General features: G+C 40.2%; 1 protein-coding gene across 1 annotated transcript; it reads left to right on the top strand.

Annotated features, from left to right (window-relative positions):
- Window positions 1-5722: 5722 nt before the first annotated feature.
- DCUN1D1 (defective in cullin neddylation 1 domain containing 1) lies at window positions 5723-25522 on the top strand. The gene is made up of 7 exons (XM_082056881.1): window positions 5723-5882; window positions 14108-14324; window positions 15584-15752; window positions 16296-16426; window positions 20890-20972; window positions 21197-21293; window positions 22747-25522. The coding sequence occupies exons 1-7, from the start codon at window positions 5880-5882 to the stop codon at window positions 22824-22826; spliced, it is 780 nt and encodes a 259-aa protein (XP_081913007.1). The 5' UTR covers window positions 5723-5879; the 3' UTR covers window positions 22827-25522.
- The last annotated feature ends 459 nt before the right edge of the window (window positions 25523-25981 follow it).

The raw sequence follows: 25981 nt of genomic DNA on the forward strand, positions 1-25981 counted from the left end.
ATATGAACCAGTGCACTTATCACAGGTGTATTCATTTCTGTTTATTATTCTTCTGTTCAGTCAGATCAGGAAATTTTGACTGTGTTCTATCTGTTGTATTTGTAAAAAGCTTAACAGTGCTGTGTAGAGTTCACTGAACAGTCAATGGCAATGGATTAAGGTCTGAACTGACAGCTTTTACGCAAGGTATGTTCTTAATAGATACTTTAACTGCTTATAAAGTTATGTTCAAAATGATAGATTTTTACACATGAATGCTTCCCAGGTAAATATCACTTAGTATCTTTATGGTAGTGGGGCATAGCCTTCTGCATAAGAACTCAATTTGGAAAGGAATATACACTACTGAACATCATATTAAAAAATCAATATCGCAGAAATTCATAATTGAAACCTTGGCATTTATTTTTATGTGGACTGATTGTATTTCCTGAAAGAAAAAAAAATGGGTTCTGAAAGCAATGCAATGTGTTTTATTAGACATTTGATGTTAGCTTAAAACCTGTTGATAATATGATGAATCCATGTTAAAATAAACATGGATATTCTGGTTGAATACCCCATATTTTTTATTATGGCAGTAATAAGCAAGTAAAACACATGTCTGGAGCCCTACTGGGTTTTGAAGTTATGATGGTAGCTGGGTTTTAGCTTTAATCTGTTTTCCATATAAACAGTTCTGGTGCCAAAGAGTTGCTCTTGAAATGGTAATTGGTCTCTGTGAATGGCAGCCAACCTACTCACTTGAAAAGCAGGGAAAGCAGGAGATGTTAACGTCCCGGAGCCAGCAAAGCGCCACAGCGGGTCTGGTGAAAAAGCTGCTGCTGAGAGCTGCATCCCTTGTTTCCCTCTCTGAAAAGGAAGGCACATCTTTTCCTGGGCTGTAGCATCTCGCTCACTCATCAGTGTGCACTGGCACACAAAGAAACAGTGCTAACAGCCCACATGTGTTCAGTGCCCTGTGCTAAACATCCCAGAAACATAAGACATAGAGTTGTTAAAATGAGATCAAGTATGAACTAGAATAGACCAATTACAGATGTGGTTAATGCGTGTTTTCCTTGAAGCCTGCCCCACTGTATTGCTATGGATTGCTAGTCACGGGCAGGGAGGTTACAAATTGCCACTTAGATATCAAAAAAATACTATTGGCTGGGATGCGTAGATATGTTTGCAAAAAACAGTTTGCTGTTACAATAGTGTGAGGAGTAGAAAAGGCTAAATGTGTGTTACCTTTGACAGGAGGTAAGAGTCATCTTACTTTGTATGTCTGTGTTACTTTTGCAGACTGCTTACTTCAAGACATGCCTCCCGTACATGTAACTTAAATTACTGTTTCACATATTAATAGCAATGTGCTCTGAATTGGGATGGCTTATTTTTATTAAACAATTAAAGATGGCACATACAGAAAATCACTGTCATAGGGAAATAATAGTTTGTCTCAGTGTCACGGATTCTTGAAATCATCCATAATTCTTTGTAGTGAGAAGGGAAAGCTGCTTACTGTTCAAAGGCAAAGGTTTTAATCATGAAGTCATAGCTATGATGGCACTGTCTGGTTTATAGCTTGTGAAATTTAAAATCATTCTGTTTACATAAATCATACCTGTTTACATACATTCTGAACCAAGGAAATGCCAATATCTCATAAAAATCAACTAGCTATCTCAATTCTTATGGCCTCTGATTTCTTAAATCATATTACGTAGACTAAAATCAAGGCATTTTAAGTATCTCAGTCCTTCTAATGAGTAACAAAAAATACAAGAGTCTTGCAGTCTTGCTTATTAGGTGTCCTGGAAAGTCTCGGTTTATTCAGGGTAAGCCTGCCACGGTATAGTTAGGTACAGCAGAACATTCACACTTTGTTAGGTTCACTGACCTCTTTGTCCTTTGTCACATAAACCTGTCCTGCTCCCTCCCACAGATACCGTCATGTGGCACCCAGCTCCTAACAGTGCCTTTGACTGGGTGTAGTACCTTGTAACCTCTTACGTAATGTAGGAAGGATGAAAAACTTAATAGAAGGTGAACACCCTTCCCTGTAACCTGTTAACAACAATCTGCAGACACTGGCGATGTGCTGGTTTGCAGGTGGAGATCTCGGGCTGTTCACTTCCTCTGTGCTTCTTTCAATACAGAGAAAATTACGTGGGCTGATACAGACATTAAAATGTATCAGCTGAACAGCAGGATAGGAGGAAACCCTTGGGTCTTACCTGTGGATGCTGAGGAACTTCATGTCTTTAGAGTGGCATTGAGTCTCCTGGCTCAGGATAGTTGATGGGACTCTGCTCTCTTAGTTAAACATGTGGTCAGCGTTCACAGGCAAAGGACCACAGTCAAAACCACTTTATGGCTCTTCCATCATTTTAAGATGAATTGGTGGTTTCACTTTCTAGAGCGTTAAGTAGTTGACAAAACGATGTGGGGGTTAGAAAGACATTTCTAGGCCAAGCTGTTCCAGGTTATTGTTATCCTTCATAAAGCTTTGGGCCTCTTCCTCACAAAGTGCTCTAGATGGAAGTTCTCAGCAAGGGGATTACACTAAATGGATTCTGCACTGACAATGTGAGACTTGTTTCTCTATCTCCTCAAGAAGAGAGCTCAAGTCAGTAAAGCAGATCAGCATTATATCCAGAACTATGCATTTGACACACGTGGATTTAAATAAATAAATCACTGACTGGTTCTCCTAGGGTTCGCAAGAGATGAAACACATCATTGGATCACACCACAAAACAAGGCAAGCGTGTCAGCCTTACCATAAATTAAGTCATCATGTTATTGTGGTCAGGGTGATTATGCTGCATGCAGGTTGCACAATGAATAATATTTCCTCCTAGTCTGTATCACTGAATGCATGTGTCATGTTTACAAATAGCAGAACTGTTTATCACTAGATGGAGTTGTACAAAAGCTGACATGCTACAAGCCCAATTTAGACAACTTATTCTGAGTATGTACAAAAAGCCTTTTTGGCAGCCTCATGGTGCCTCTTGCTTTACAAAGCATCTATTTTTTTGCTCGGAAGCAGTAAGGGTGAGATTCAGACAGCACACACCTCACTGGAGCACAGATCTCCATCTGCAGTTGTACTGCCAGTGGAACTGGGGCAATCTGACTGTGTCCTGAAGTGTGTGCTGAGCAGGATCTGCCTCCTGCAGCGTGCCATGCTAGGGGAAGATAACTCGGCCTGTCTAATCAAACTGGCTCAGGCTGAGGCAGGGGACGGCCTGAGCTCTGGGCAGGCCAGCTTGCCTCCCATTCTGCAATTCGGACACAGCTGTGGAATCACTCTGGAAGTCAGACAGAAGAGCATAACAGAGCTCCCACTAAAATCAGTAACACCGGACCTCCAACTTCACCAGCAGTAGGAAGCCACTCCTCATGTACAGTTTCACCTTAAAATTGAACTTAACATTGAAAAAACCAAACCAAACACAAAACAGCAGCGTGCCCATGGGAATAGCATTTATCTGTGTTTCACATGATTTTTTTTTTTTATATTTCACTCGCATTTTACTGAATCACCCATTTTTATCTGCTCTGCTAAGAAGCCCCTGCAAAGCAGTTAATATTTTTCCATACCTTCTAAGATGGGAGTTCATAATGTAGAGGAATTTAGTAAGTTAGATCAAATCACAAGTCAGTCAAAGTTGGAAGCAGAGTCAAATGTCCATGACTGCCAGAAAAAAAAATATGGTACAGCAGGAACAATTTCTGAACATTGAAGTACCAAGAACAACTTCCACTAGACCTGCAGCTAATTTGATAATTGCTAATTTGTAACCCAGGCAGAAGAGGAAAATAATTTATTGAACTAAAAGTTGTAGCAATAGTGAATTTTTCAAGGACTATTTTTAAAGTGAATATTATTTGAATGCATAAAATCAGGTCTTCTAGATAATAACCATAAGTCTACTGATGTGAGTAGCACCTTATTAAAGCTTATGATGCTCTTGCATGTGATGTTCCTTGTGCTCTTAAACAAAAGCTAAATGAAAAAGAGAAACACTTTTTCAATGGTGTGTTAAAAGAATGTTAACATACAACTTGTTAAAAGAACACGTAAAACTAAACACAGTGTGCCCCCAAACACACATTCAGCACTGCCCAACAGACCCTGCGCTACAGAAAACCAGCAAGATTCACAGACGTGAGGGAAAAACAAGCCACTTAAAAATCCTGTCTCTGTCCTAAGGAATCCACTGCAATCAGAGTTCATCTCTCAGATTATTGTTACATGTCGCAGTAATTCACAGAAAGGTCTGATTTGTGTCTTCAGATTGCAGGAGGGCTGTCACAGCATGGTGATGGCGATTAGTTACCTCGATGCAATAGCTTTTCAGGTTTGGCTTTGCCTCCCCGCCGTGGTTCACATGGACCAGGCTGGTGTGCAATGTTCTTGGCTCTACACTGGCCAATTTCAAAAACACGCTCTTCAGGAGGATTCAAGGTATCCAGGCAACTAGTGTCTCTCAGGATAGCTGAATTCACACACAGTTCCGTACACTTAATACCAAGACACCTCTTTACTGTCTCAGAACACCAGCACAGTGGGACGCTTCACAGGACAGGCTTCCCCTCTCCAAATACTGCTTGAACTCCTCGCACTCCATCTAAGCTTAACTCTGATTTTCAGTGAAGTAAGAAAGAAGTGATTCAGACTCTTTTCTATAAAAACATACATATAATCCCTGGACATTCACCATGAAGCAGAGAGAATGGCTTTCTCAAGTCTTAATTTCTTTGTGGCGTGTGCAGTCATACTACTCATGTAACATAAATACAGAAGCTTGCTTTAATAGCTCCCAGCTCAGCGGGAGATAAGAGAACATGAATCAGATCTCAAACCTTCATCCTTCACAACTAGTGGTTTGCCACCAGTGTGAGTGTTATCAGCAAATATTCTGCTGCCCCAAGCCGTCACAGCTGCCAAAAGTCTGCAGTGGACAGAATAAGCTTATCTGGGAAAAAACAACTGTCTGGGATACTGGTACAAACTGTGCTTTAACCCGTACAGCCTCTTGCGCTAGTACATCTGTGCTGCTGCAAAAAAGGCTGCGTCTGTCGACAGCCCCTTGGAAGCAACAGCTCCCCAAAGGGGATCGCAACCCCCGGCAGGAAAATCTGACAAGGGTGGAAGGTGGTCCCGGGAGAAAACGTCTGTAAAGCCGCTGCCCTCACACTTCACCTTCCCCAGGGCTCCGTGGCTGCTCGGCAAACGCCTCCTGTCCCCCTTGCAATTCCACCGAGCACAGCCCGCGGGCTTTTCCCGTCTCATCCCTGTTGGCGTCCGTGCACCCGCCCGCCCCGAACACCGACACCACCTCTGCAACCGCGGGGGCGCGACGGGCAGCTCTCACACGCGCTCACACCGAGCCCTCGCGAAGTGTTTTAAGGACATAAGGAGTTTTCCCGACACACGTGCGGCGAGCGCAGGTCCCAGGGCAAGGAGCCGGGCGGGACCGCCCGGTCGTCCCCCGGTGTCTCCTCGCCCCGATCCCGCAATAACACCGAGGGGAGCAGGGGAGCGTTCCCCTCCCTTCCCCGGGCCGCGACCCCCCGGTGCGGCGCCCCCCACCTCAGCTGCGTGCGACGACCAACCGCCGCGCTGCGGGTACCGGCCGCTCCCGGGGAAACCCGCACGGGGCCGCCCCCCCGCCCCGCGCAGCCTCCAGCCCGCCGAGCCGCGGCCGCGCAGCGCCGGCTCCCGGCGCGGAGGATGCGCCGCACTGCGCATGAGCGGGAGGCGGCGGAAGGGCCCGTGAGGAGCCGGGAGCTGCCGCCGCTGCCGCCGGAGGAAGCCGTTACCGCCGCCGCCCTCAGTCTCCGCCCGAGCCGGGAGGGAAGAGGCCCGCACAGCCCTCAATATGGTGAGTGTCCTCCCGGGTCGCCTCTCGGCCCGGCGGCTCCGGGCCGGCCAGCCGCGGCGGCGCCGCAGGGGCAGCTGGGGCCTAGTCGTGGCGGGCTGGGGTGTCCGGCAGCGGCTCGACGGGAGCGGCGAAGGGACCTGTCCCACGGACCCCGCAACCGGAGCATGATGTCCTGGGGCCGTGGGCTCCTCGGTCCTCCCGCTGAGCAGGGCGGGAAGGGCGGCGCGGCGGGCCGGGGCCGCGGGGCGAGCGGGCAGGAGGCTGCTCCTGGGCAGGGGCGAGCGCCAGGGCCCAGCTGGGGGGCGCCGGGATCCCGCCGAGGCCTCGGGCCCGTGGGACGCTGTCAGGCTGCCCCGCGGAGGGGAGGGGATCGCCTGCACTTCGTCTGAGGGTCCGGGCGTCTTTGTACGGGACAGCGGCCATAGAGCTGTTTTGTGGGCAGCTGGGTCTGTGCCTGTGTGGGCTGGAGAGGCTGCCAGAAACCAGGGGCTACTCGGAGGTTTCACAGGATTTCAGGCGACTCAGGGCCCATTAAGTGCTGTCGGTTCACTGGGAAACTTGGATATGTTGATCCCTCTTGGACTGGGATTATGTTGCAGAATTTCAGGATAATAGTTTTGCGGTTTTGGTAAGGCTCTTATGAGTGTTGTAAAGAAGGACCTATCTTGCATTTTCTCTGTAATATTTTTTTTCCTTAGAGATGAGGTTTTGCTGTGGACTTCTCAAATCGACTGACTTTCTCCCTTTTCTTTTCTAGAGGGAAACTGCAGTAGCTGGAACAAAACTTGATATTTTTGTTTGCCTAAACAAAAGAAAAATACATTGCTTAGCTTTAAATAAGGGGGGAATCCTTATTGGTTTCTTTGGCGGTGTCTTATGCACCCAAGGGAACATGATTATAGTCCTACTTCTAGACCTTCTCTGTATTCAGAAGTTGTACAGCTTTAACTACACCTGTACAGTTTAAAGTAGTACTTTTCTGTAGCAGGTGTATTGTCTTATGGTAGAGTGTAGGAGGGACTCGAAGATCCACTGTTGTACACCTATTGGAATAAAGATATCTTATACCTGCAGTTAATATTATTCTTGCAAGCAGTGTTAAAAGCATATTGAAAAAAAGTCACCTTTAACTGATGTTGGCATAATAACTCAGTCATCCAGGATTTAAATTAGTGGTACAATGTGTAGACTGCTAATGAACTTGCCACTCTGTTAGTAGTATAATTTTTAATTGAATAGTTTGATATAGATCTGCACTTAAGGTTGTGGGTTTTTTTTTATGGAAGCTTAAAACTAAAGTCTGGATAAAGTTCAGACTATGGAGGTGTCTTATTGTAATTCTGAAGTTCAGGGACTGTCTCTAATGGCACTTGTGCAGTAACGTTGCACCATTTTTTATGAAGCATTTTTTCCATGAATATCACCTATAGGTATGCAAAATAAATACACACTTGATGTCTTGTACATACGTATATTATTGACTGGCTCTGTGGTTAGAAATTTAAATTGAACTATAGTAAGTGGCAATATAACAAAATAGTGAGGCACGTTATTCTGAGAATAGCGTTTTGTGAGAAACAGCAGAGTCTTGTCTGCTTAGTCTTCTTGGAAATACTGAACTGAAGAACTGGCAGATATATTTTATGGAGCAATACTGTACTGATGGGTTGGTATTTGTCAGATTGAAGGGACCATGTGAATACTCTGGTCATTGCCCTGAGCACAGCTGTTTGGCCCTACGCAAGTGTTTTCCAGGTTGTGCTTATTGACTCCGCACCCAGGTGAAAGGATGACACAGATGCTGAAGTGGGACTAAATGACAGGCTGCAGGTTTTATAAGCAGTAAATACAGGTATGAATTTTCTCTAGTGCCCAGGTATAGGATTCTATACCTATACTTGTGGTATGTCAAAATCCTCTAGTTAGGGGGAAGAGTAGAGATCTGAAAATGTCCATCCAGAAACGCGAGATTCAATGTTCCATTCTTCTGTCTGTACGTGTTACTGCTCTGTCCAGTCCTCCCAGTGGCTGTGGCGGGTTCCTGGGGCCAGGCTGTTTGTCCAGCACAGCAAATGCTACGGGGGAGGCTCCTGCAGCTGGGACCTGGCTCCTGCTCGCCCTTGCAGCACCGCCAGTTAGAGCTCTTCTGGCTCTGGCTTAGTCCCACCAGTGTTCGTACAGCCAGTGCTTTCAGGACTTTGAACAGTCTTTGTCCAGTATCTGGAAGGGAGACCATTACAGCAGCCTGTTAGGCTCGCTCTGGCCATTTAGGTAACTTGAAAAGTGTTTTCTGCACCACCCTGGTGGGGTTCCTTGGATTGCTGGTAGCAATCTGCCTCTCTTAGCCACGTTTTCGTTGGAGCCGAGCAGCACCTGTAGAAGTGGTGTTCTTTGCCTCTCTGTCGGTACGTTATTGCTTCATCTCGTCATGAGGATGTGTAATGTGCCTACAAATCAAGACAGAGCAGCAAGCAGGTCCATTATACTCTAAGCCGTCTTCTCTGAGAAGATGCTACCAGCTGTATGATTCTGAATGATTTAATGAATTTAAGACTATGTGTGATAATTAAGGCAATTGTGTGAGTATCCATATCTTTATCCAGAGCCAAATGTTAACCTTATATCATTTATATTTTTTATATTGTCCAGTTTGTATTCTCTGAAGAATATTTCTAAAAATAAATACATAATTTCTTACTGCAAACCTCAGGTGACAGGAAGTTGTAAAAATTTAGTATTACAAGAATTTAATGTCTGACAGCATTTCCGGTAATGTTATTGCACATCATGACATTGTTATGTAGTGTTTAACTTAACAAGCTATTCTGCAAGGCTGTTTTATATGGTGCATAGTCATGTCTGTAGTAGTTTGTTGATATTAAATGCTTTTGGTTTTGGTTCTCCCATAGTAAAACATGTGGATTCTTGGCATTACACTTAGGCCAGAGTAGTCTGAGTGCTAGACAAGATGGTGCATGATCTTGTTTCCTCTCCCAGCTTACCAGAGAACCCTTTTGAGCTTACATGCTAAAATCACTTTTAACTAGAGCCATGAAAAAATTAATTGGGAATATGAACTACTCTTGAGAACAAGGTGCGAAATTTATTATGTAGCTCTTGATATTTTACTCATTTTCTATGGTGCCAATACAAATATAAGGTATGAATGCAGCTTCTAATGACTGAATAGAGCTTCTGCCCTAGACCAGAATTAAGAACGCTGAAAACCTGACAGCTTTATTTTGTCCCTTTTTAATTGAAAAATATAAAACCTCCTGGGTTAACATGAATTACCTTGAAACACTATTACAACTACTGTATTCTTCTGGGTAGCTATATATTGATCTTCTACAAAAGACGTTCTGCCCATGTGCAAGTACTAAAATGATTTTGTCCACTAAAAGTACATTAAGGGGTATAAAAAGCAACTTTGATTTTATGTTGCTTGTGATTTTTCCTTGGATTTTATATCTGAACAGACCTTGTAAATTTTCTCAGTTTTGTTCTGTTCCACTGCAGACAAATAGATTTCACATCAGTTTGAAACAAAAGCTTAAATATGTCCTTACAATTTTCTTTGTGTGCCCTCTTTTTAAAAAAACTGCTGCAGAAAATGTAGTTGAAGGGCGTATTTGCTTACATTATATGGAAACTATGGTTGTTTACTTTAATTGTTTTTGTCTTTAACTTAGATTTTGTGGGTTTTTTTGGTAGTATACATGTATGCCATCACAGTTGGTGGACTAAAATATAATTGAGTGTATTCACAGACTTCTGTTGTTGTGATTAACTTTTGTTTTCTTATAAAAGAAAAATACTCATGATTTTGCCTTTTAAGCTTTAGCCATGTATTTGTTGAATACAAGCAGTAAACCAGATTATTTGTGGGTGTCTTGTACATTCCTTTAATGCATACAGCCCAATGTGCAATGATTCAGACACTATAAAGGAGCATTATTCTCTTGACCATTAGTGTGTGTGTGAAGACGTGACACAACTGGCAGTCATGATCTGTGAGGCTGTCACATCCACAAGCCCGTTCTGTGTGCAGGTGAAGTCATTTTGTGTTTGAACCGATGTCATCGGCGTCCTTTGGAGGTTCACGGGTGCTTCCTGTGACCAGATCTCTTGCTAGAGTTTAAATGCAGTTTGTATAAACACCTCGACTTTGTGGAGGTTGGTACTATTTTAGAAAAGGCTTTTACCTGTCACATGCATGAGAACTTAACAGGCTTTTCTTTGACTCCTGACTGAAACAAAAGCACAGATGTCACATCGCTCAGATTCCTTTCCTGAGCAGTGAAACCAGCAGGAATCAGATGTCCTGTAAGCCAAGGCTGGATGGGGAAGGTGAAAAGCAGTTTGTCTTCACGGAGTAACTGTGTGAATGCCTTTTGTGGGGGCCAGAAGGGGTTTTGGGCAGGGCTGCTTTAAGCTGATCGTGCACTGCTTGTCTAGCTGGCAGCTACATATAAACTTGGAGCTAAGTCCAGGACCAGGGTTTTGGTAGGAATCCTCAGCTCTCCAGGCCAGGCAGTGTGGGACCAAAGTTGTTACTGTTTCTTATGGACATTATCCAGGAGAGTGGAACCTTCATATTGCCATCCAGAAAATGTAATGTTCATGACCAGAGTGCAGAGCTGATCTTTGAAACTGAGGTGACTAAAAATTGTGTGTAGAAGGTAAGGAAAAACAACCATGTAATCAGAGTTGGCAGATAAAGTGTTTGTGGTTTTTTTGTTTGTGTGTTTTTTTGTTTTTTTTTTTTTTTGTGTGTGTGTTGTGTTTTGTTTTGTTTTGTTTTTTTCTTCTTTCCCCTCCCTAAGCTGGTAAAACTTACTTTGCTAGACTGAGGGAGATTCAGTCTGAGGCCAGAAAAAAAATACTTGGGGAAAACAGCCCGAGTATTATTTTTATTTTTAATCTTTCGCTGTATCTGATCAAGGGTGGGTTGCTGAATTAGAATTATCAGATTGGGTGCTCCATGGGGAGAGGCAAATTTTCATTTAAAAATCAGTGTCGTAGCATCAGATGTTCATTGGAATGATGTAATTATTGTAGTTTTATGAATCTACGTAATGTAGCTTTTTATTTGGATAAGTTATTCTGTGTTTTAAAAGTACGTTTACCTTCAGTTTTTTATGACATACTTATTGTGAAAGGTGCCTTGGATACCACACAAATTTGATCAAAGACTTGCAGATGTGAATTTTTCAGAGACTTACTTGAAAATTTGTTGCATTTGTTTTCCATTGGTTTTCACTTGTATATTTTAGCAAGACAGATATCAGTTAAATAAAATTCTGTCTCTTTTTTCAACTCATGTTAAAATTGAGACATTTTAAATGTATTGCATTGCATTACAGCACATACAGTTGCAGTGTAAGGTTTCTGTTGCCTGATGACTAAAGGATTAAAGGTTATAGGGTGCTCTGGCTTCTGTTTTGCACACTTAAAACAATAATAGACTGTTAGAGCTCAGCTTCTAGAAATAGCGCTTGGAACCTGTTCCTGCTTGAAGTGTGAGGTTTTAAGGCGATGAAAGAAGAGCTATAATAGGATAATAAAAACTCAGCAGTAATTTCATCTCTTGCTGTCCTGTAGTGGGCCTTCAAAGAGTTGTCCAGTCACTTAGGATGTGCAGTGTCTCATCGACATTGGCAAACTGCTGTGGAAACATCAATCAAATTCAAAGAAAGGGCTTTGGTGCTTCTTCACTAAAAATAAACTCATATTTGAGTAGTAAAAATATAGTTAGTCCGGAAAAAGATTATAACTGAGCAGTGAGATTTATTGCATCCTAATATATTGCCGAACGCTCTACTGATTAATGTCATTAGCTGCTTGACTCTTGGCAAATTCAATGTTTTTTAAAAAAGGTTTTATATTGTTACTTAGGGAGCTTCAAGCACCCAAAGATCCCGTATGCATATATAGGATTTACATTTTATCATAGAAGTGATTTAAGCTGCAATTTTTTGATCTAATAATTGCATTCTCCTTTTATGTGAGAACATACAAAACCCGCTACCTTTGATGATCTTGAGGATCCATGGTGAAGCCCTTGTAAGCTCTGCCGTGACTTTTTGTTGTATGTCATTGCTTTTGGTGTTTACCCTTGCAGGAGCAGGGCAGAACAAAGCCTCTTGAGGTTTTACAGAATACTAACTATTAAAAGGGCTATGCGTAGTTATGTGTACACATTAAAGATAAAAGCAAACAAGAAACTACTGAATAAAGGCACCATCTTTCTCAAAAAATAAAAGAAAAAGGTCATAAGTGTGACTCTGCCCTATAGGGCAGCTGAGTGTGGTGATGCAGCAGTCTGGCTGCATGGAACTGATTGGAGGAAGCTGGTAATTGATACAGAAAGTTAGCCTTGGAATTATTTCATCTTCATTTGGAATTTCATTCAATGGTTTGTTTGAATATATCTGAGTTTACAGTGTATGTTTTAAAATTGCAACTAATAATTCATTAGTCATTTCTGGAAGTCCTTCCACGTGGCTTTGTTAGTGTAAATGACTTTTGTGAAAGTTTGAGCTCAATATTGTGAAGTGCTGAAGTTGTGCTGAGAAACTTGAAGCGTGCACACGTTGTCAGCAGTGGGTCTTTGCAGGATGTGCTCTGATGACTTGACCTCTACCTGACACCACTTCTGAAAACCTGAATTTCAGAAACATGTTTGTAGCAATGTGAAAACTTATTCAATAGACTGAAATAAAGCAGAGGTACATTGTAACTTTAAAAGTAGTATAGCCTAACTAATATCACTATGTTTAAGCCTGCTGTGTGTGCTAAAATTTTCGCTTCGGCTAAATGTTGTAGATATAGGGTTGTTTTGGTTGGGGTGGGGATTTTTTTTTTTTTTAAAGGGATCTTAAATTAAAGGGTATTGGTCTATTTAGTATATTGTGTGGTTATCAGTTTAAGCCAAAAGTGATGCTCTTGTATTTTTTTTTTTAATGGTGTAACTTCGAAGTTGGTAACTTAACTACTATTATAGTGGTGTTCACATCCACTGTCATCAAGCAGCAGAAAACTGATTTTGCCTTTTAGGGCTGGTGAGTTTGTGTTCTGTGGCTGAGGATGGTTTATCCTGTCTGGAGATTTTTTTGGCCATTTTTTTCCCTATAAACCCTGAGAAGGAGCCATGCACTTGGAAATTACAATAATGAACAGAATATACAAGTTTTGGTTAGAATACAAAGTAAACTACAAACAAAATATTTGTGCCACATAAGAAATCCAATCCTGACTTAAAAGAACTTTAATTTACCAGCTTGCAACACAAGGAGTCTTCTTGCTTTCAATATATTGAGTGAACTTTAGAACTGTATTTGGATTTAGTGCAGGAACTGTATGGTTGCTTTCTCCTCATCAGCAGTTAGTTTTGTGTAACTAATGCCCTTGAAATACTGGGTGTGCTTCTCCTCATCAGAAACATCCTTGGGAATCGCTCCAGGCTGATAAATTACTGGCAGCAAGTTCTCTGTTCAGTTTTGCACTAGAGCGGGGGGGATGTCTCTTGGTCTGGGCAGGAGGCCCGAAATTCCAAAGCTCTCACCTGAGCTACTCACTCCCCTGTCTGCCTCCGGCAAAATGACTTGCCTTTTTATTATTATTATTTTTAAATTTTTTTTAGCTTTAGTTGTTGCACCTATGAAATGGAGACAATGCCTCCTCACAGGAATATTTTGCAAATTATGTAGGTAGAGTTGAGCACCTTCAAAGTGAAAAATTTCTGGGGAAAAAAAAAATAAAGGAGAAGCATTTTAAACTATTGCAGTGTGTATCTCCCTGAAATGGATGACCCAGCCTAGTCGCTTGGTGCCATCAAGAGGCCCATTAGGAGAGCCTGTTTAAATGGAAAAGTGTCCCACCTTACAGCTGTACATTAATTTGCTGTGCTCTTCAGCTCTGTCTCCAAATATGCAATAAAAATAGCTATTTTTTATTTCTGTGATTGCTTTGCTGGCATGATTTTTGTGATGATTTAACTCAGTTTTGTTATAGTGTGGAGTATCTAGAATGAAGGGAAGCTTAAATTAAAAAAGTAAATAGGGAAAATAAATGTTGTTTAGAGTGTCTTACTGTATCTGTTAGAGGAAGTCTGATTGCTTGGGAAAATTGTAAAAGATACTGATTTAAAAAAAAAAATAACAGTATTGATTCTTTTTGTCTGGTAAAACATTTCTAGTTACAGTATTGTCTGTTTTTATCAGAACAAGTTGAAATCATCACAGAAGGATAAAGTGCGTCAGTTTATGGTCTTCACGCAATCTAGTGAAAAGACAGCAGTGAGTTGTCTGTCTCAGAATGACTGGAAGTTAGATGTTGCCACAGACAACTTTTTCCAAAATCCTGAACTTTATATACGAGAGAGTGTTAAAGGATCATTGGACAAAAAGAAGTTAGAACAACTATATAACAGATACAAAGGTGAGTACCCTGAATTTTAAGGCTTATTTCCTACTTCTGTATATGTATTATTATTAATTACAATGTATTAATGCAGCTGTGCTCTTGTGCTTGGAAATCTTAACTAGCTCTTTCAGCTTTGTTTTTCTATTACTAATAATACAAGTCAGAAGGAGAATATATGTTCTGCTTCGCAAGGATTACAGGCAGTTGCTTTGTGTGCTCTAAATAAATGTACATTTATACAAGAATAGGGTCTGGAACTGGAATTGTGTGTGCAATGAGTTACTGTGATGGTTAGTGTGGATTTTAGGTGATTCTTCTGGGGAAAGCACATCACTCGGGACTTGCTTCTGACAAAGTGAAAGCTTGCATACTGGATTCTACCTTAAGTTTATTCAACTTGTGCTTATTATCAGATGGTTAGAAACAGAGTAGAAAAGAAAACAAAGTCTCTTTATTTGTTCTCTAGCCAGTGTTCAAGTGATGATACCCTACTACAAATAGTAAAGTGGATTCAGTACAGTGGAACAAATTGTGTGTTTTAGCACTTTAAAAACAATCTCAAAATGAGTGCTACATTTTCTGTCAGTTTTCATATGCCTGCATAATCCAAATACCATTTTCCTAAAGTCTTTGTTGGCTTGCGTTAGTAGATCTTTGTTAGTGCACTTGAAATGCGAACATCTCCCTTCCCGACCAGCTGTTGATTCCTTCTTGGAAAGAGGAGTGTGCCTGGCTGACTTGGAATCGGTAACGGGGCAGTGTAACTTTCCTCTTGGAGGTTACTGTGTCCAATCTCATGCGTGCTGGTGATGCCAGAAAATGCATAAATCTAATTTCAACTTAGTAGTTTATGGGTAGATTTGGTTATTGTGTCAGTACAGCTTGCAAAGGGACACTGCATAATTGTTTATAATGGTACACAGATTGGCAGTCTTACCAAAGATGCCAATAATTAAGTGTGCTGGTGGGAAAGGACTGCTGTTCTCTGTATGGAATGAGTCAGAATATCTTGCATATTATTAGGCAGAATACAAATGTTTGTGGTGCTTTTGTCTCTCAAAACATTAGCATTATTGTAGTAACTTCGTTGTTTGTTGGAGCTTAACCATTGAAAATACTAAATTAATTTTGTTTTAAAAATATTCACTTATTGTAGCTGATCCCAGAAATGGCTTCTTGAAAACATTTACTTACCTTAAATACTCTTGTTGAATAAATAAATAACAATTCTTCAAAAATCTGTTTTTCTTGATGCTTGCTTTTATATCCTGAAGATCCTCAAGATGAAAATAAAATTGGTATAGATGGTATACAGCAGTTTTGTGATGATCTAGCCCTTGACCCAGCCAGCATTACTGTACTCATCATTGCATGGAAATTCCGAGCTGCAACACAGTGTGAATTTTCAAAGCTGGAATTCATGGACGGAATGACTGAGCTGGGGTAAGTGTGCAGTAAGTACTAGACACTGACAGCGCAATCCAGTGTTGGAAACCGGAATGTACAGTGAAACAGCCCTGTTTTGGGGCATTCACATTGTCCTTTCAGACTTCAGAGACTTTGGAGTCTAGCATCACTTGTTACCTCTGTAAAAATGCATCTGCCGTCTATGTGCTGGATGCTGAGTGACCAAATAAAAGAAGGCAACTTTGAGAGCTCCTCACCTTGGTTGTGTATTTCAGTTAGTTGCCATAGAGCTGCTCAGGTAGGTGCAGCAAGGGTTCAGCACACCGGGCTGTTCTCTGCCTTATGGAGTAGGCTTTGTCACATTTTTCTAAAAATCTTGTGAATTATACAATCTGATATATCTGCTGGTATGTGCAAATGGCAATATGAAGAAATAACAGCAAAGAAACGAAATGGTTGTGTAGGTACAGACTAATGAAAGGCTTCCTGAATTTTGTTTTGATAATAGTGTTTAAGTTATAACTCATATTTTATAGCAAAATGAATAATACACAAATAAACATGCTTTTTAAAATGCAGATGTGACAGCATAGAAAAACTGAAGGCCCAGATTCCTAAAATGGAACAAGAATTAAAAGAGCCAGGAAGATTTAAGGATTTTTATCAGTTTACTTTCAACTTTGCGAAGAATCCGGGACAGAAGGGTTTAGGTATGTATTCTTAATCATAAACATTTTTTCATAAATATGGGAAATGATCAAAGCAGTAAGTGAAAGTATTATTGTGATCCAATGAGTCTGAAAGATAACCACCCTTGGGATAAAATACATCTCTGTTGTGAAAGACAGATGTCAATTCAAATGGATAGAAATACCTGCATCATTAATATAGGCTACAGAATTTAATGAGGAGGTTTATTCTTTCATTAAGAGTGGGTGCAGTGCCCATTAAGCACAATGGATCATGCTCTTACATTAAAGGTATAACTGTACCACTGGCAATTTGTGGCACTGAGGAGATCAATTGGATTTCCACTTTTAGGATAAATTGAAGCTGTAAAACTGATTTCCACGTCAGTACACTGGTACAGCCTCTTGTAACACCAAAAATGCCTGCAAATGTCTTGGCAAAAAAGAACTGGAAAAGTGCAGATACGTTTCTATATCTGGGCTTGGTGCCTGTTGTTGTGCTGTTGGTAACAGGTGCCTACCGTGTGTTTTTTTTCCCCTCAGCTCACTGGCTGATTATTTTTTCATTATTTCAGAGCTTTTCTGCTGATTTTACTTTTGACTGGTGTAACAGGTGTAGTGGAAGAACAGCTTAATAAAAATAAGATATTTTTGGAGAAAAAAATTTTCCCCTATTTTTGGGGGAAAAAAAAAAAAAAAAAACAACCAAAACCCATAACAGAACAGCACAGTTCTGATGGAACCAAATGAACAACCTGTACATCTGTCTATTCAAAACAACAAAAATGAGGCAACAAAACTTTCTTTCAAGCAGTAGTGTTAACGAACCAGAATGCATATTCAGTTACATACAGCGTAGTTGAGTTACTAGCCATAGCTAGTATTTCATGACTCTGTGACCGCTGACTTCTTCACTGTTCTGCTTTTGAGATGAAATAAAATGCTGAAAGGCTGGTAGACTCTTCCTTGGTAGATTTTTCCTTGGCAGCTTGTGAATTTATTTTTCTCACTAATGCAAAGGCCTTAAACTGGCTGCCACTGACCAGCTTCGTGTTCATTTGCTGGGAAAGATGAGAATTCTGCTGTGGTTCTGTTGTCTTTTATATGTGGACCACCTTCTGGCTTAAAATGATACTGAAAATAAGTAAATAAATAGAAGCTCCATGTCTTGGTTTCGACTCGGTGTCTTTAACATCTTTCTGTATCCTCTCTTTTTGTTTTCAATCGGATTATGAGTTTCATTGCCTGTGAAGAAGGTCAAAGCACACTGCTGAATTGTTTGAAAATACTTGTGCATGCATGTAGTCGGATCTGAATCCTGCCAAGAAATGAATGGACTGATTTCTTATTTCTTGTAGAAAGTCATATTAAGTTTTTTTAGGCTGCTACAACAAGGAGAATGTGGACGGTAACTATATTGTGAGAGGACAGAAGTTTGGTTCTGGAGAGCGTCAGTGTAGAATCAGTTCAGCAGCATGAACAGTTGTAGGTTGTGGGTTTTGTGTTGGTTTTTGGTTGGTTTTTGGTTGTGGTTTCCATTGTAACATTTGTGTGTTGTTGTTGATCTTTAGTCAGCTTTACACAACAAGGAGTATTTTTCAAATTCTCTGTAAGGTGGTATAAGTGAAATGACAAATTACGATGATAGAATTACATGATAATTTTTATATTTTCTCAAAGCTTCAGAATAGCAGAACTGTTTGATTTTTTTTTTCTTCTCCATATTTCTAAGGTATAAGGGAGACTTGCGTTCTATTTATGAATATTTTTTTCCTTGTCCTTTAGAAATGAATGGAACAGACCTCAGTGAAAAGTATTTACCAGGAAAACTAAGTCCCTTGATTACTTTCTCAAACATCTTAAAGTTTCTTTATGTTGATCAAGTTCCAACAGTAACAGAGACAAGTATAGTTGTCTCAGATCCATGTGGCATATACACAGTATAAGGTGGGGTTTTTGTTGTGTTGTGGTGTCTTGGGTTTTTTTTAAGCCTGGGTCTGGCAGTGCTGTAGAATTCAGCTTAAAATCGGGATGCTTAACAACCCTTTGGGTGCCAATAAATAGACAGTTTTAGGCATGAATTTATGATAGGGCAGAATAATTCTGGAAACCTTGAAGCAAATGGATATTGGGAGAAGTTCAGTGCTGAAAAGTAAGTGCTCCTGGTTAGGCAGTTAGTTTTGGAGTGTCTAAACTGCTTGTAGGAACTTGCAAATTGATTTTAATGTATATTGGTCTCTGATCTTCCAAACGTGTAGTAGTTCAGGCACAGTTCTGGAATCACAGTTCCTCTGCATAATTCCTTACTACTGCGTGAGTACTGTGGATGTCTTAGAAGTTCTTGTGATGTTTGCATATCATTTGAGAATACCTTTTAGCTGATGTGTATCTCAAACATTGTTTGCTCCTCTTGCATCTCTGGATAAAACTCAAAGTGGAGCATATTTTTAGACTTTCATATTTAATCCATGAGGACTTTCCTGAGCATTCTTTCGATTTCTTCCAAAAACTTGAAATGATATCTTTACTTTCAAATTTTGTGATTTCCTAAAAATTCTTTTAAAACATGTAGTTTGTCCTAAGGCATTATGGCTGCGTGCTTTACATGTTTGGGCTCACATAATGACGGTGAGGTTGCAGCATTCTGAGATCCTTTGTTTGCCCACAAGAATAACCTCAGAACTGTACGAGCCTGTCAAAATGCACAGTCTGTTTATGGTGTTTGTTTATAAACACTGTAAATATGCAGTGATTTGATGGCCTTGTGTTTTTGGTATGCCTGCTATGAATGCACCACAAGGAAGTACAACTTAGTTTTCTAATCCGTTTCCTTGAGGAACCGATCAGCTTAATCTGAAGTTTGTATCTGTTTATTTTTAGAAAGGCAGTAGTTTTAGTTGAAAGCTGAAGTGCATATCTTTGTATCTGAATCTTCTGTTAAAGAGAGCTGCCTAGCCTTTATACTCATTAGTAAGTGGTCATTTTCACCTGTAGCTTATTTACTCGGTAGTGACTTCTCTTTGATTTGTCTCTGCTTCTCGAAACTCAGACTTCTGTCTGAAATCCTTTGCAGCTGCTGGAAAATCCTCCACAACTTTTATTATTTACTTTGGTCAGGAAGCACTATAATGTGAATACGCTGTTCAAGAAGAACATTTAATTTCAAAGATACTAAACAATCCAGAAGCTCTCCCAGAAGCATCTACTTTCCAGCCAGCAATGCAGAGTTCATACTTTGGTTTGTTTGCTATTGATTTCACCTCTAAGATCGACCTCTCTGTTTGGTTTTTAAATAGATTTGGCATCTGGGGGATGGGAACGGTTTTCTTGAGTTTTCAGGTTTTCTCTTTGGTCATGTGCCTCTTCCCTCTGTTCTCACAGAAGATTTTTTGTGGAAGAAGAGATTTGCTAGACTGCACAATATATAAGAGCTTTTGTTAAAAGAGAGGTCACTCAACTAGGGAGCCTTTTGGGGTTACCGTATGTCCTTGGTGATGGATACTGGATGCAGGAGCATTTTGTTACGCAGTGCAGAGGTCCTTGTGAATTCCTGGTGATGGAGATCACACTAGAGAGAGGTGTAGAACTTGGATACGTAACTTTATCAGCTAACGCGTTACTGTATGCCACTAATAAACAGTAAATGCATGTGGGTTTAGCCTTTGGCAAACCCCAGAGGGGCTGGTGTGGGATTTCCCTTACACGCCGGACTAACCCGTCTCTTTTTCTGCCTGCGGCACTATCCCAGCAGCCCTGCTGACAGCAGCACTGACGGGCCCTGGGCTGCTCCTGTTCCTCAACTGTGTCACTTCAGCCTTCTCAGGAGTCCTGAGAATCAGATTCAAAACAGGCACGAACTTTACAGGAGTCTTTGGGAAAAGACAAAAGGCAAACCCACAACAAACCAACAACAACATAACCCACCCCTCCCAAAAAAAGAGCAACAACAAACCAGCCGTCAACCATCTGCTTGTACAGTATTGCAAGGTTTTCTCGAAAGGAAACCCGATTGCAGAATGAGCACTCGGCAAAAGCCATGTTACAAAGCCAGCGCCTCTAACAAGGTTGCTCTAAAAGGGAAATCATGAAAGGCTAATTTTATGTAAAGTGTATTTTGTATATAAAAAAAAAAAAAATGAAAGCAGATATTACTACAAAATACTACAAATTTTCTTTTTGAGTCAATAGCATTTCTAAGACAAAAATATTTCACTGAGTTGTAACTAAAGTATTGGTAGATAGCAAAAGGCATATGAAATATCCCTGTGTGTTTTGGAGATATGTTGGATATTAATATGGGCAATTTTAATTTCTTCTGTATTCAAGTGATAGTGTCAAAATCTCTGAAACATTTATTTATGGTTGTCTTTTTGTAAAGGATCCATGATATATTTGCATTAGATTAATCTTTTCAACTTTAGGAATATATGGTTCATCATATTTGAATTGTATATCTCTAAGAGTAATATATTTTAATATTACAGATTTAGAAATGGCCATTGCCTACTGGAATTTAGTACTTAATGGAAGATTTAAATTTCTAGACTTGTGGAACAAATTTTTGTTGGTAAGTTTAAATCTTTACATAAACTGGACTGCAGTAATTTCAAAACTTTAAACTATTAAGTCGATGAAATAAACTATTTTGACCCATATCCCAGATACTACACTTCATAGTGTGTACAAAAGAAATATGTTTTGGGGATGTGGATATGTCCAAGACAGTAAAAATAAATGTGTATAAGAGTTTTTAATTTTTTTTAAATATAATTTTTCCACCCCTCCAAACAGGAACATCATAAAAGATCAATTCCCAAGGATACCTGGAACCTTCTTCTAGACTTTAGTACAATGATAGCAGATGATATGTCTAACTATGATGAGGAAGGTAAACATTTCCATTTTCTTTCATTAACTTCTGTGTTCTATGCTACATTTATTAGTGTGTTTCTGCTTTGGCACAGCTGGCTAATAACAGCATAATTAGAACATCACTGGTCATCTGAAGTCCAGTCAGAGCTACTTTAATGCATGTTGTTATCGTCTGTTTATTACTGCAGGTTTAAAAAAGAAAGGCTGAAACTTTCTTAAATCCATTTGCTTTTTTCTTCTGTCCTAGCTCAGATACTAATTGTTTCTGATTGAGACAAACCCTGCTATTTGTCCATTTAAAAACCACAGACTCTCTGTCAGTGCTGTTCTTGGCATCTTCAATAAGTAACTGATTCATAGGGTCCTCTGGTTGTTGTATTTCTTTGCTGAGAAGATATTTAAAGTTTGGTCGCTTCAGTTTATGTGAAGATGGGACATGCAGTAATATTTCAGTGAAGCTGGCAGCGTACAGGGATTGCTGAACATAAGTTCTTTCCTACCAAATGTGTTTCTTGTAAACTTTTGTATTAATCTCTCCTCTTCTAGTCCATCTGTAGCGAGAGCAGGTAATTACCTTCAGTCCTCAGTGAGTGGAGGAAACTAAACTCCTGATACTTCCAGAGCAGAGGGCAGCAAACTTTTACAACCTTATTTAATAATTATGGACAGTTCTCATTCCGTTATCGTTGAGGAAATGGGCACAATAAATCAATGTAGTTTAGAAAGATTAAAGGCAGAAAATATGTCGTAACGATTCGGAATAAAAAGGAGGGGCAGAGAACCCAGCTCATAATTATTTTTAACCTTTGCATGAATATGATGCGTGACTGGGAGGTTTTGGATATGGCTGCCCATAATATTTAAAATATTGACATGCATTTTAACTACTTCTCAATAAGGAATATGGCCGAGTATATGTAATAGCAGCCTTCTAGGGCATTAGACTGCACTGCTGCCTGTTGGAGCACGTTTTGCCGTGTCCAGGTACGGCTGAGTGCGCTGGTTCGGACGTTCCTGCACAATCCAATTGGGAGCAGCAGAATCAAATGGTGGGTGGCAAATGCCGTGGTGTGTCAGATGTGCTGCTGCTCACAGCGCAGGCTGCTCCAGCGTTCAGCCTTTGAAGCAGCTGTTGCCATCCAGGAGAGCAAGTTCTGGTGCTTAAACCCGACAGTTTTAAGCTAGAATTTTTGTCAGCTATTTTTTTTGATTCTTGGGGTTTTTTTGATGAGGAAGATGAAGGAAGTATGACCCTTGAAAGGGACATGTATTAACTGGTTTTAAAGGAAGCAGACATCTTTAACTAGCAGTTTCAAGCAAGACAATCAAATTAATTTTTTGCTTGAAACTCTGCCTATTTATGACTGGAAAGTAAAGAACTTGTTGGGCTCTGAAGCTCTAAGAGGCACAGAACACCTTGTTGAACTGAGTTCTCATGGCCTGGTCTCTTTTTTTTTTTTGTTTTTTAGGGGCATGGCCAGTTCTCATTGATGACTTTGTGGAATTTGCACGCCCTCAAATTGCTGGGACAAAAAGTACGACGGTGTAGCACTAAAGGACCCTTCTAGAGTGTACATAGTCTGTACAAATACCCGAAATGGAAAATTGCACAGTCAATTTCTGCTGGCTGGACTGAACTGAAGATCAATCCTCACAATATGGCTGAGGGTTGAGACAAACCTTTAAGGATACATCTTGGACCATATCATATTTCATTCTTCTACTGGTGGTTTGGGCTTTTCTTCTAGTCTGGACCACTTTTCGCCTGTTAAAATTTCAACATTGTGGATTTCATTATGGATTTTTTTTTTTTGTGGACCACCCTAGTTCCATCTCCCATAAGTTCTAGAAGCTTTATAATTATTTTGAGATTTCTGGTTTCACATAAAGCACAATGCTGGTCATCATCAGACAACTGTTGTATGGCATCTGAATTATACAGATCAACATCAAAACAATTTTTAAAAGAATCCTTAAATATACACCTGGGGCTAGTTGCAAAGACTGTCTCGATAGCACTTCCTGGAAGAGTGATATATTTAAGTGTACTGGGTCCGATTATTATTATTTTATTTTCCTTTTCTGGAAAAGTACAGGTATTGTCTAAGTGAGTTTGAGAATCTGGTGAAAACAGTTACAGAAATAACCAAGAAAACCTGAGGGTGTTGCTAGTGGGGCATCCAGGTGCCCGCCTGAATGGTTTGATTGTCCGTGAGCTGACGGTGGAACAGCTGAAGTGCGACACCACTACCGTGCACTTAGAGCACCCGCGTTTAATGCTGCAGTCGGCCTTGAGCGAGTGTCCTGGAGAGGAGCTGTGTCTGGCAGGATAGAATCCAATATTCTCTAGGTTATTATCTAAAAAATCAAGATTTCATTGCAGATTGGAAATGCGTAACCGTCTGTCAAAGGAAGGGTTTTCATTTCTGTGGAAATCTAAAACTTGACTATACTGAATTTGTTTCTTAAATGTTTGCTACACATTGCAGTATTTTAAAGTGAGACATGAATTTTTATGGTTGCGGTATGACAAACAAGTGGCCCTGTTGTACAAGAAGCTGGTGAGTTTGTGTATCGAGGTTTGGAAACCATTATCCTGAGAAGTTAAATCTTTATAACTTAGAGGTACTGCCAGTATGGATGACACCCTTTTAAAAATGATTTTGAGTTGTCCTTGAATTGACATATCACTGTGGTTGCCAAATACAGAAATTAAGAGTAAGGCTTTCCCAAACAAGCACAGATCAGATATAAAATACTACACTGGCTTTGTTTGCTTCAATTATTTTGTTGATCCATCACTACTTCTTACTGTCTTGGTGCATTTAAAATAATTTGTTCAAAACAGGTTTTATCAAATGCAGTCCTTTATTTTTAATATTACAAGAGCTTGTGAGCTGCTTTTGTGCTAAACATGGTCCTTTACTCCTCAGTTAGCTACATGTGGAGAGACCTGATAACTACTGCTCTGTAAAACAAGCTGGAAAATATGAATACCAAGCTGCAGGAAAAAAAGAAAGACTCTGATTGTAAGGACGGACAGAGTCTGTGCTCCGAATAATCTCATGATAAGGCCAGAGTTATTTTAAACGTGAGTAATTGATAGTTGCACTAAACAACAGAACACTGTGTGCAGATGCTAAAACTCTTTTAGGGAAAAAAAAAAATAGACTATTAACCTGCTAAAAAATGTTGATTTGTATTCTCTGAAGTTGCCCGTAAGGCTGGCTCCCCTTGTAGCAGCGCCCGTGGAGAAAATCCAGGTATGTATTTCAGTAATACAGTTCCACAAAGACATTGCAAACTTCCTCCAGCTACTGGACTTGGCGATGCCAAAACAAAAGTGTGTTTTGCTGCTTTCAGTATTTCCTTTCTCAGTTTTGTGTAAATAGATATGGGGACTTGGGTGGAAAAAGGCTCTACAAGGTATCTGTGCGTGCTGGTTTCTGGCTGGAGGGGTTTGGTACCGGTTCCGGTGGGTGAGTTCAGGGTGCTGGGGGTGGGCAGAACTGAGGTGCTTTGTGTCCCAGCCCAGACTTATCCCTCAAAAAAAAATCCCGAGACTGGGTAGTGGGGCAATGGGGGTGGTTGAGACTCTTCCTTTCGAATGCAAGATCTTTTCAACAAAATAGTGTTGTCATCAGTTTGGTACTACACGCTTATAATTACTGTGTAATTATAAAGAAATACATAAAACTTTGTCTAATTATGTTGCAGAATAGGGTTGTTTGTGCTGTGATGGCATCTTAAGTTTTTCAAAATGAGTGACTGAAGTTGAAAGAACCATTGATTTTAACAGGGTGTTGTTCTAAGGACAAAATGCCTGGTTACAGGGAATATTTTGTGTGCTCAGATGTGGCCACGTGTTTTTTTTCCTTTATATATTTCTGTGGTTTTTCTTTTATTTTCTTTTATTTTTTTTTTTAAAGAATGCAGACAGATGCTTACTTGGGTTGCTTTAATTCGTAAGTGCTTATGTCTTCAATTTGATGATCTCCCCTTAAATGGATCAACTTAATTTTGCCAAATGTCAAGAAAAAAAGGCGGCGAACATCAAGTTTGTAACCTGTTTTTATACATTATGTACAAAATTAGAAGTGCCCTGATATAAAACAATCTCAAGATTATATTTAGTAAAAAAAAAAAACAACCATCATTTACATATCTCTGTAAATTCAAATGTAACTTCTTACAATCCCTCTCATTACCAACAGAGGCAATAAAGCTCCAGTGAAATTGCCATGACTAAGGCTTCTCATGCATTGTTTCAGTGTCTTATTTGTAACTTAGTTCCAGAATGTGCTTATAAGCAGGGGAAAAAAGTATGGAATACTTATGTTCTGCAATAACACATCTTATTGTAGGTCTGTTTTTTTGGGTTGTGTTCTTTTGGTGGGTGAGGGCAGGGAATAGAAGAACTGCTCCACACCTTTCCCAGGGCTTATTCTACATGTTTGTAAGTACAAAACTGAGCTGATGTTTCCCAGCTGTGCAGCACCTGATGTGGAGGACGATCCCACCCACAGCGCGGGTGCCTGACTATGGTTGAAGACGACTGTGTGTAAGTGACTTTATTGATTACACTGGTAAGTAACTCAAGACTTACTCAAAACTGTTTTACAGTGAAATCCTTATGGAAAAAATCATTTAAGAAAGATATAATTTTTTAAAGAATGGATTTAATAAAATTTTGTCATTCACCCC

The sequence above is a fragment of the Streptopelia decaocto genome, assembly GCF_964273445.1.
Source record: "Streptopelia decaocto genome assembly, chromosome: 6".
Taxonomy (NCBI): domain Eukaryota; kingdom Metazoa; phylum Chordata; class Aves; order Columbiformes; family Columbidae; genus Streptopelia; species Streptopelia decaocto.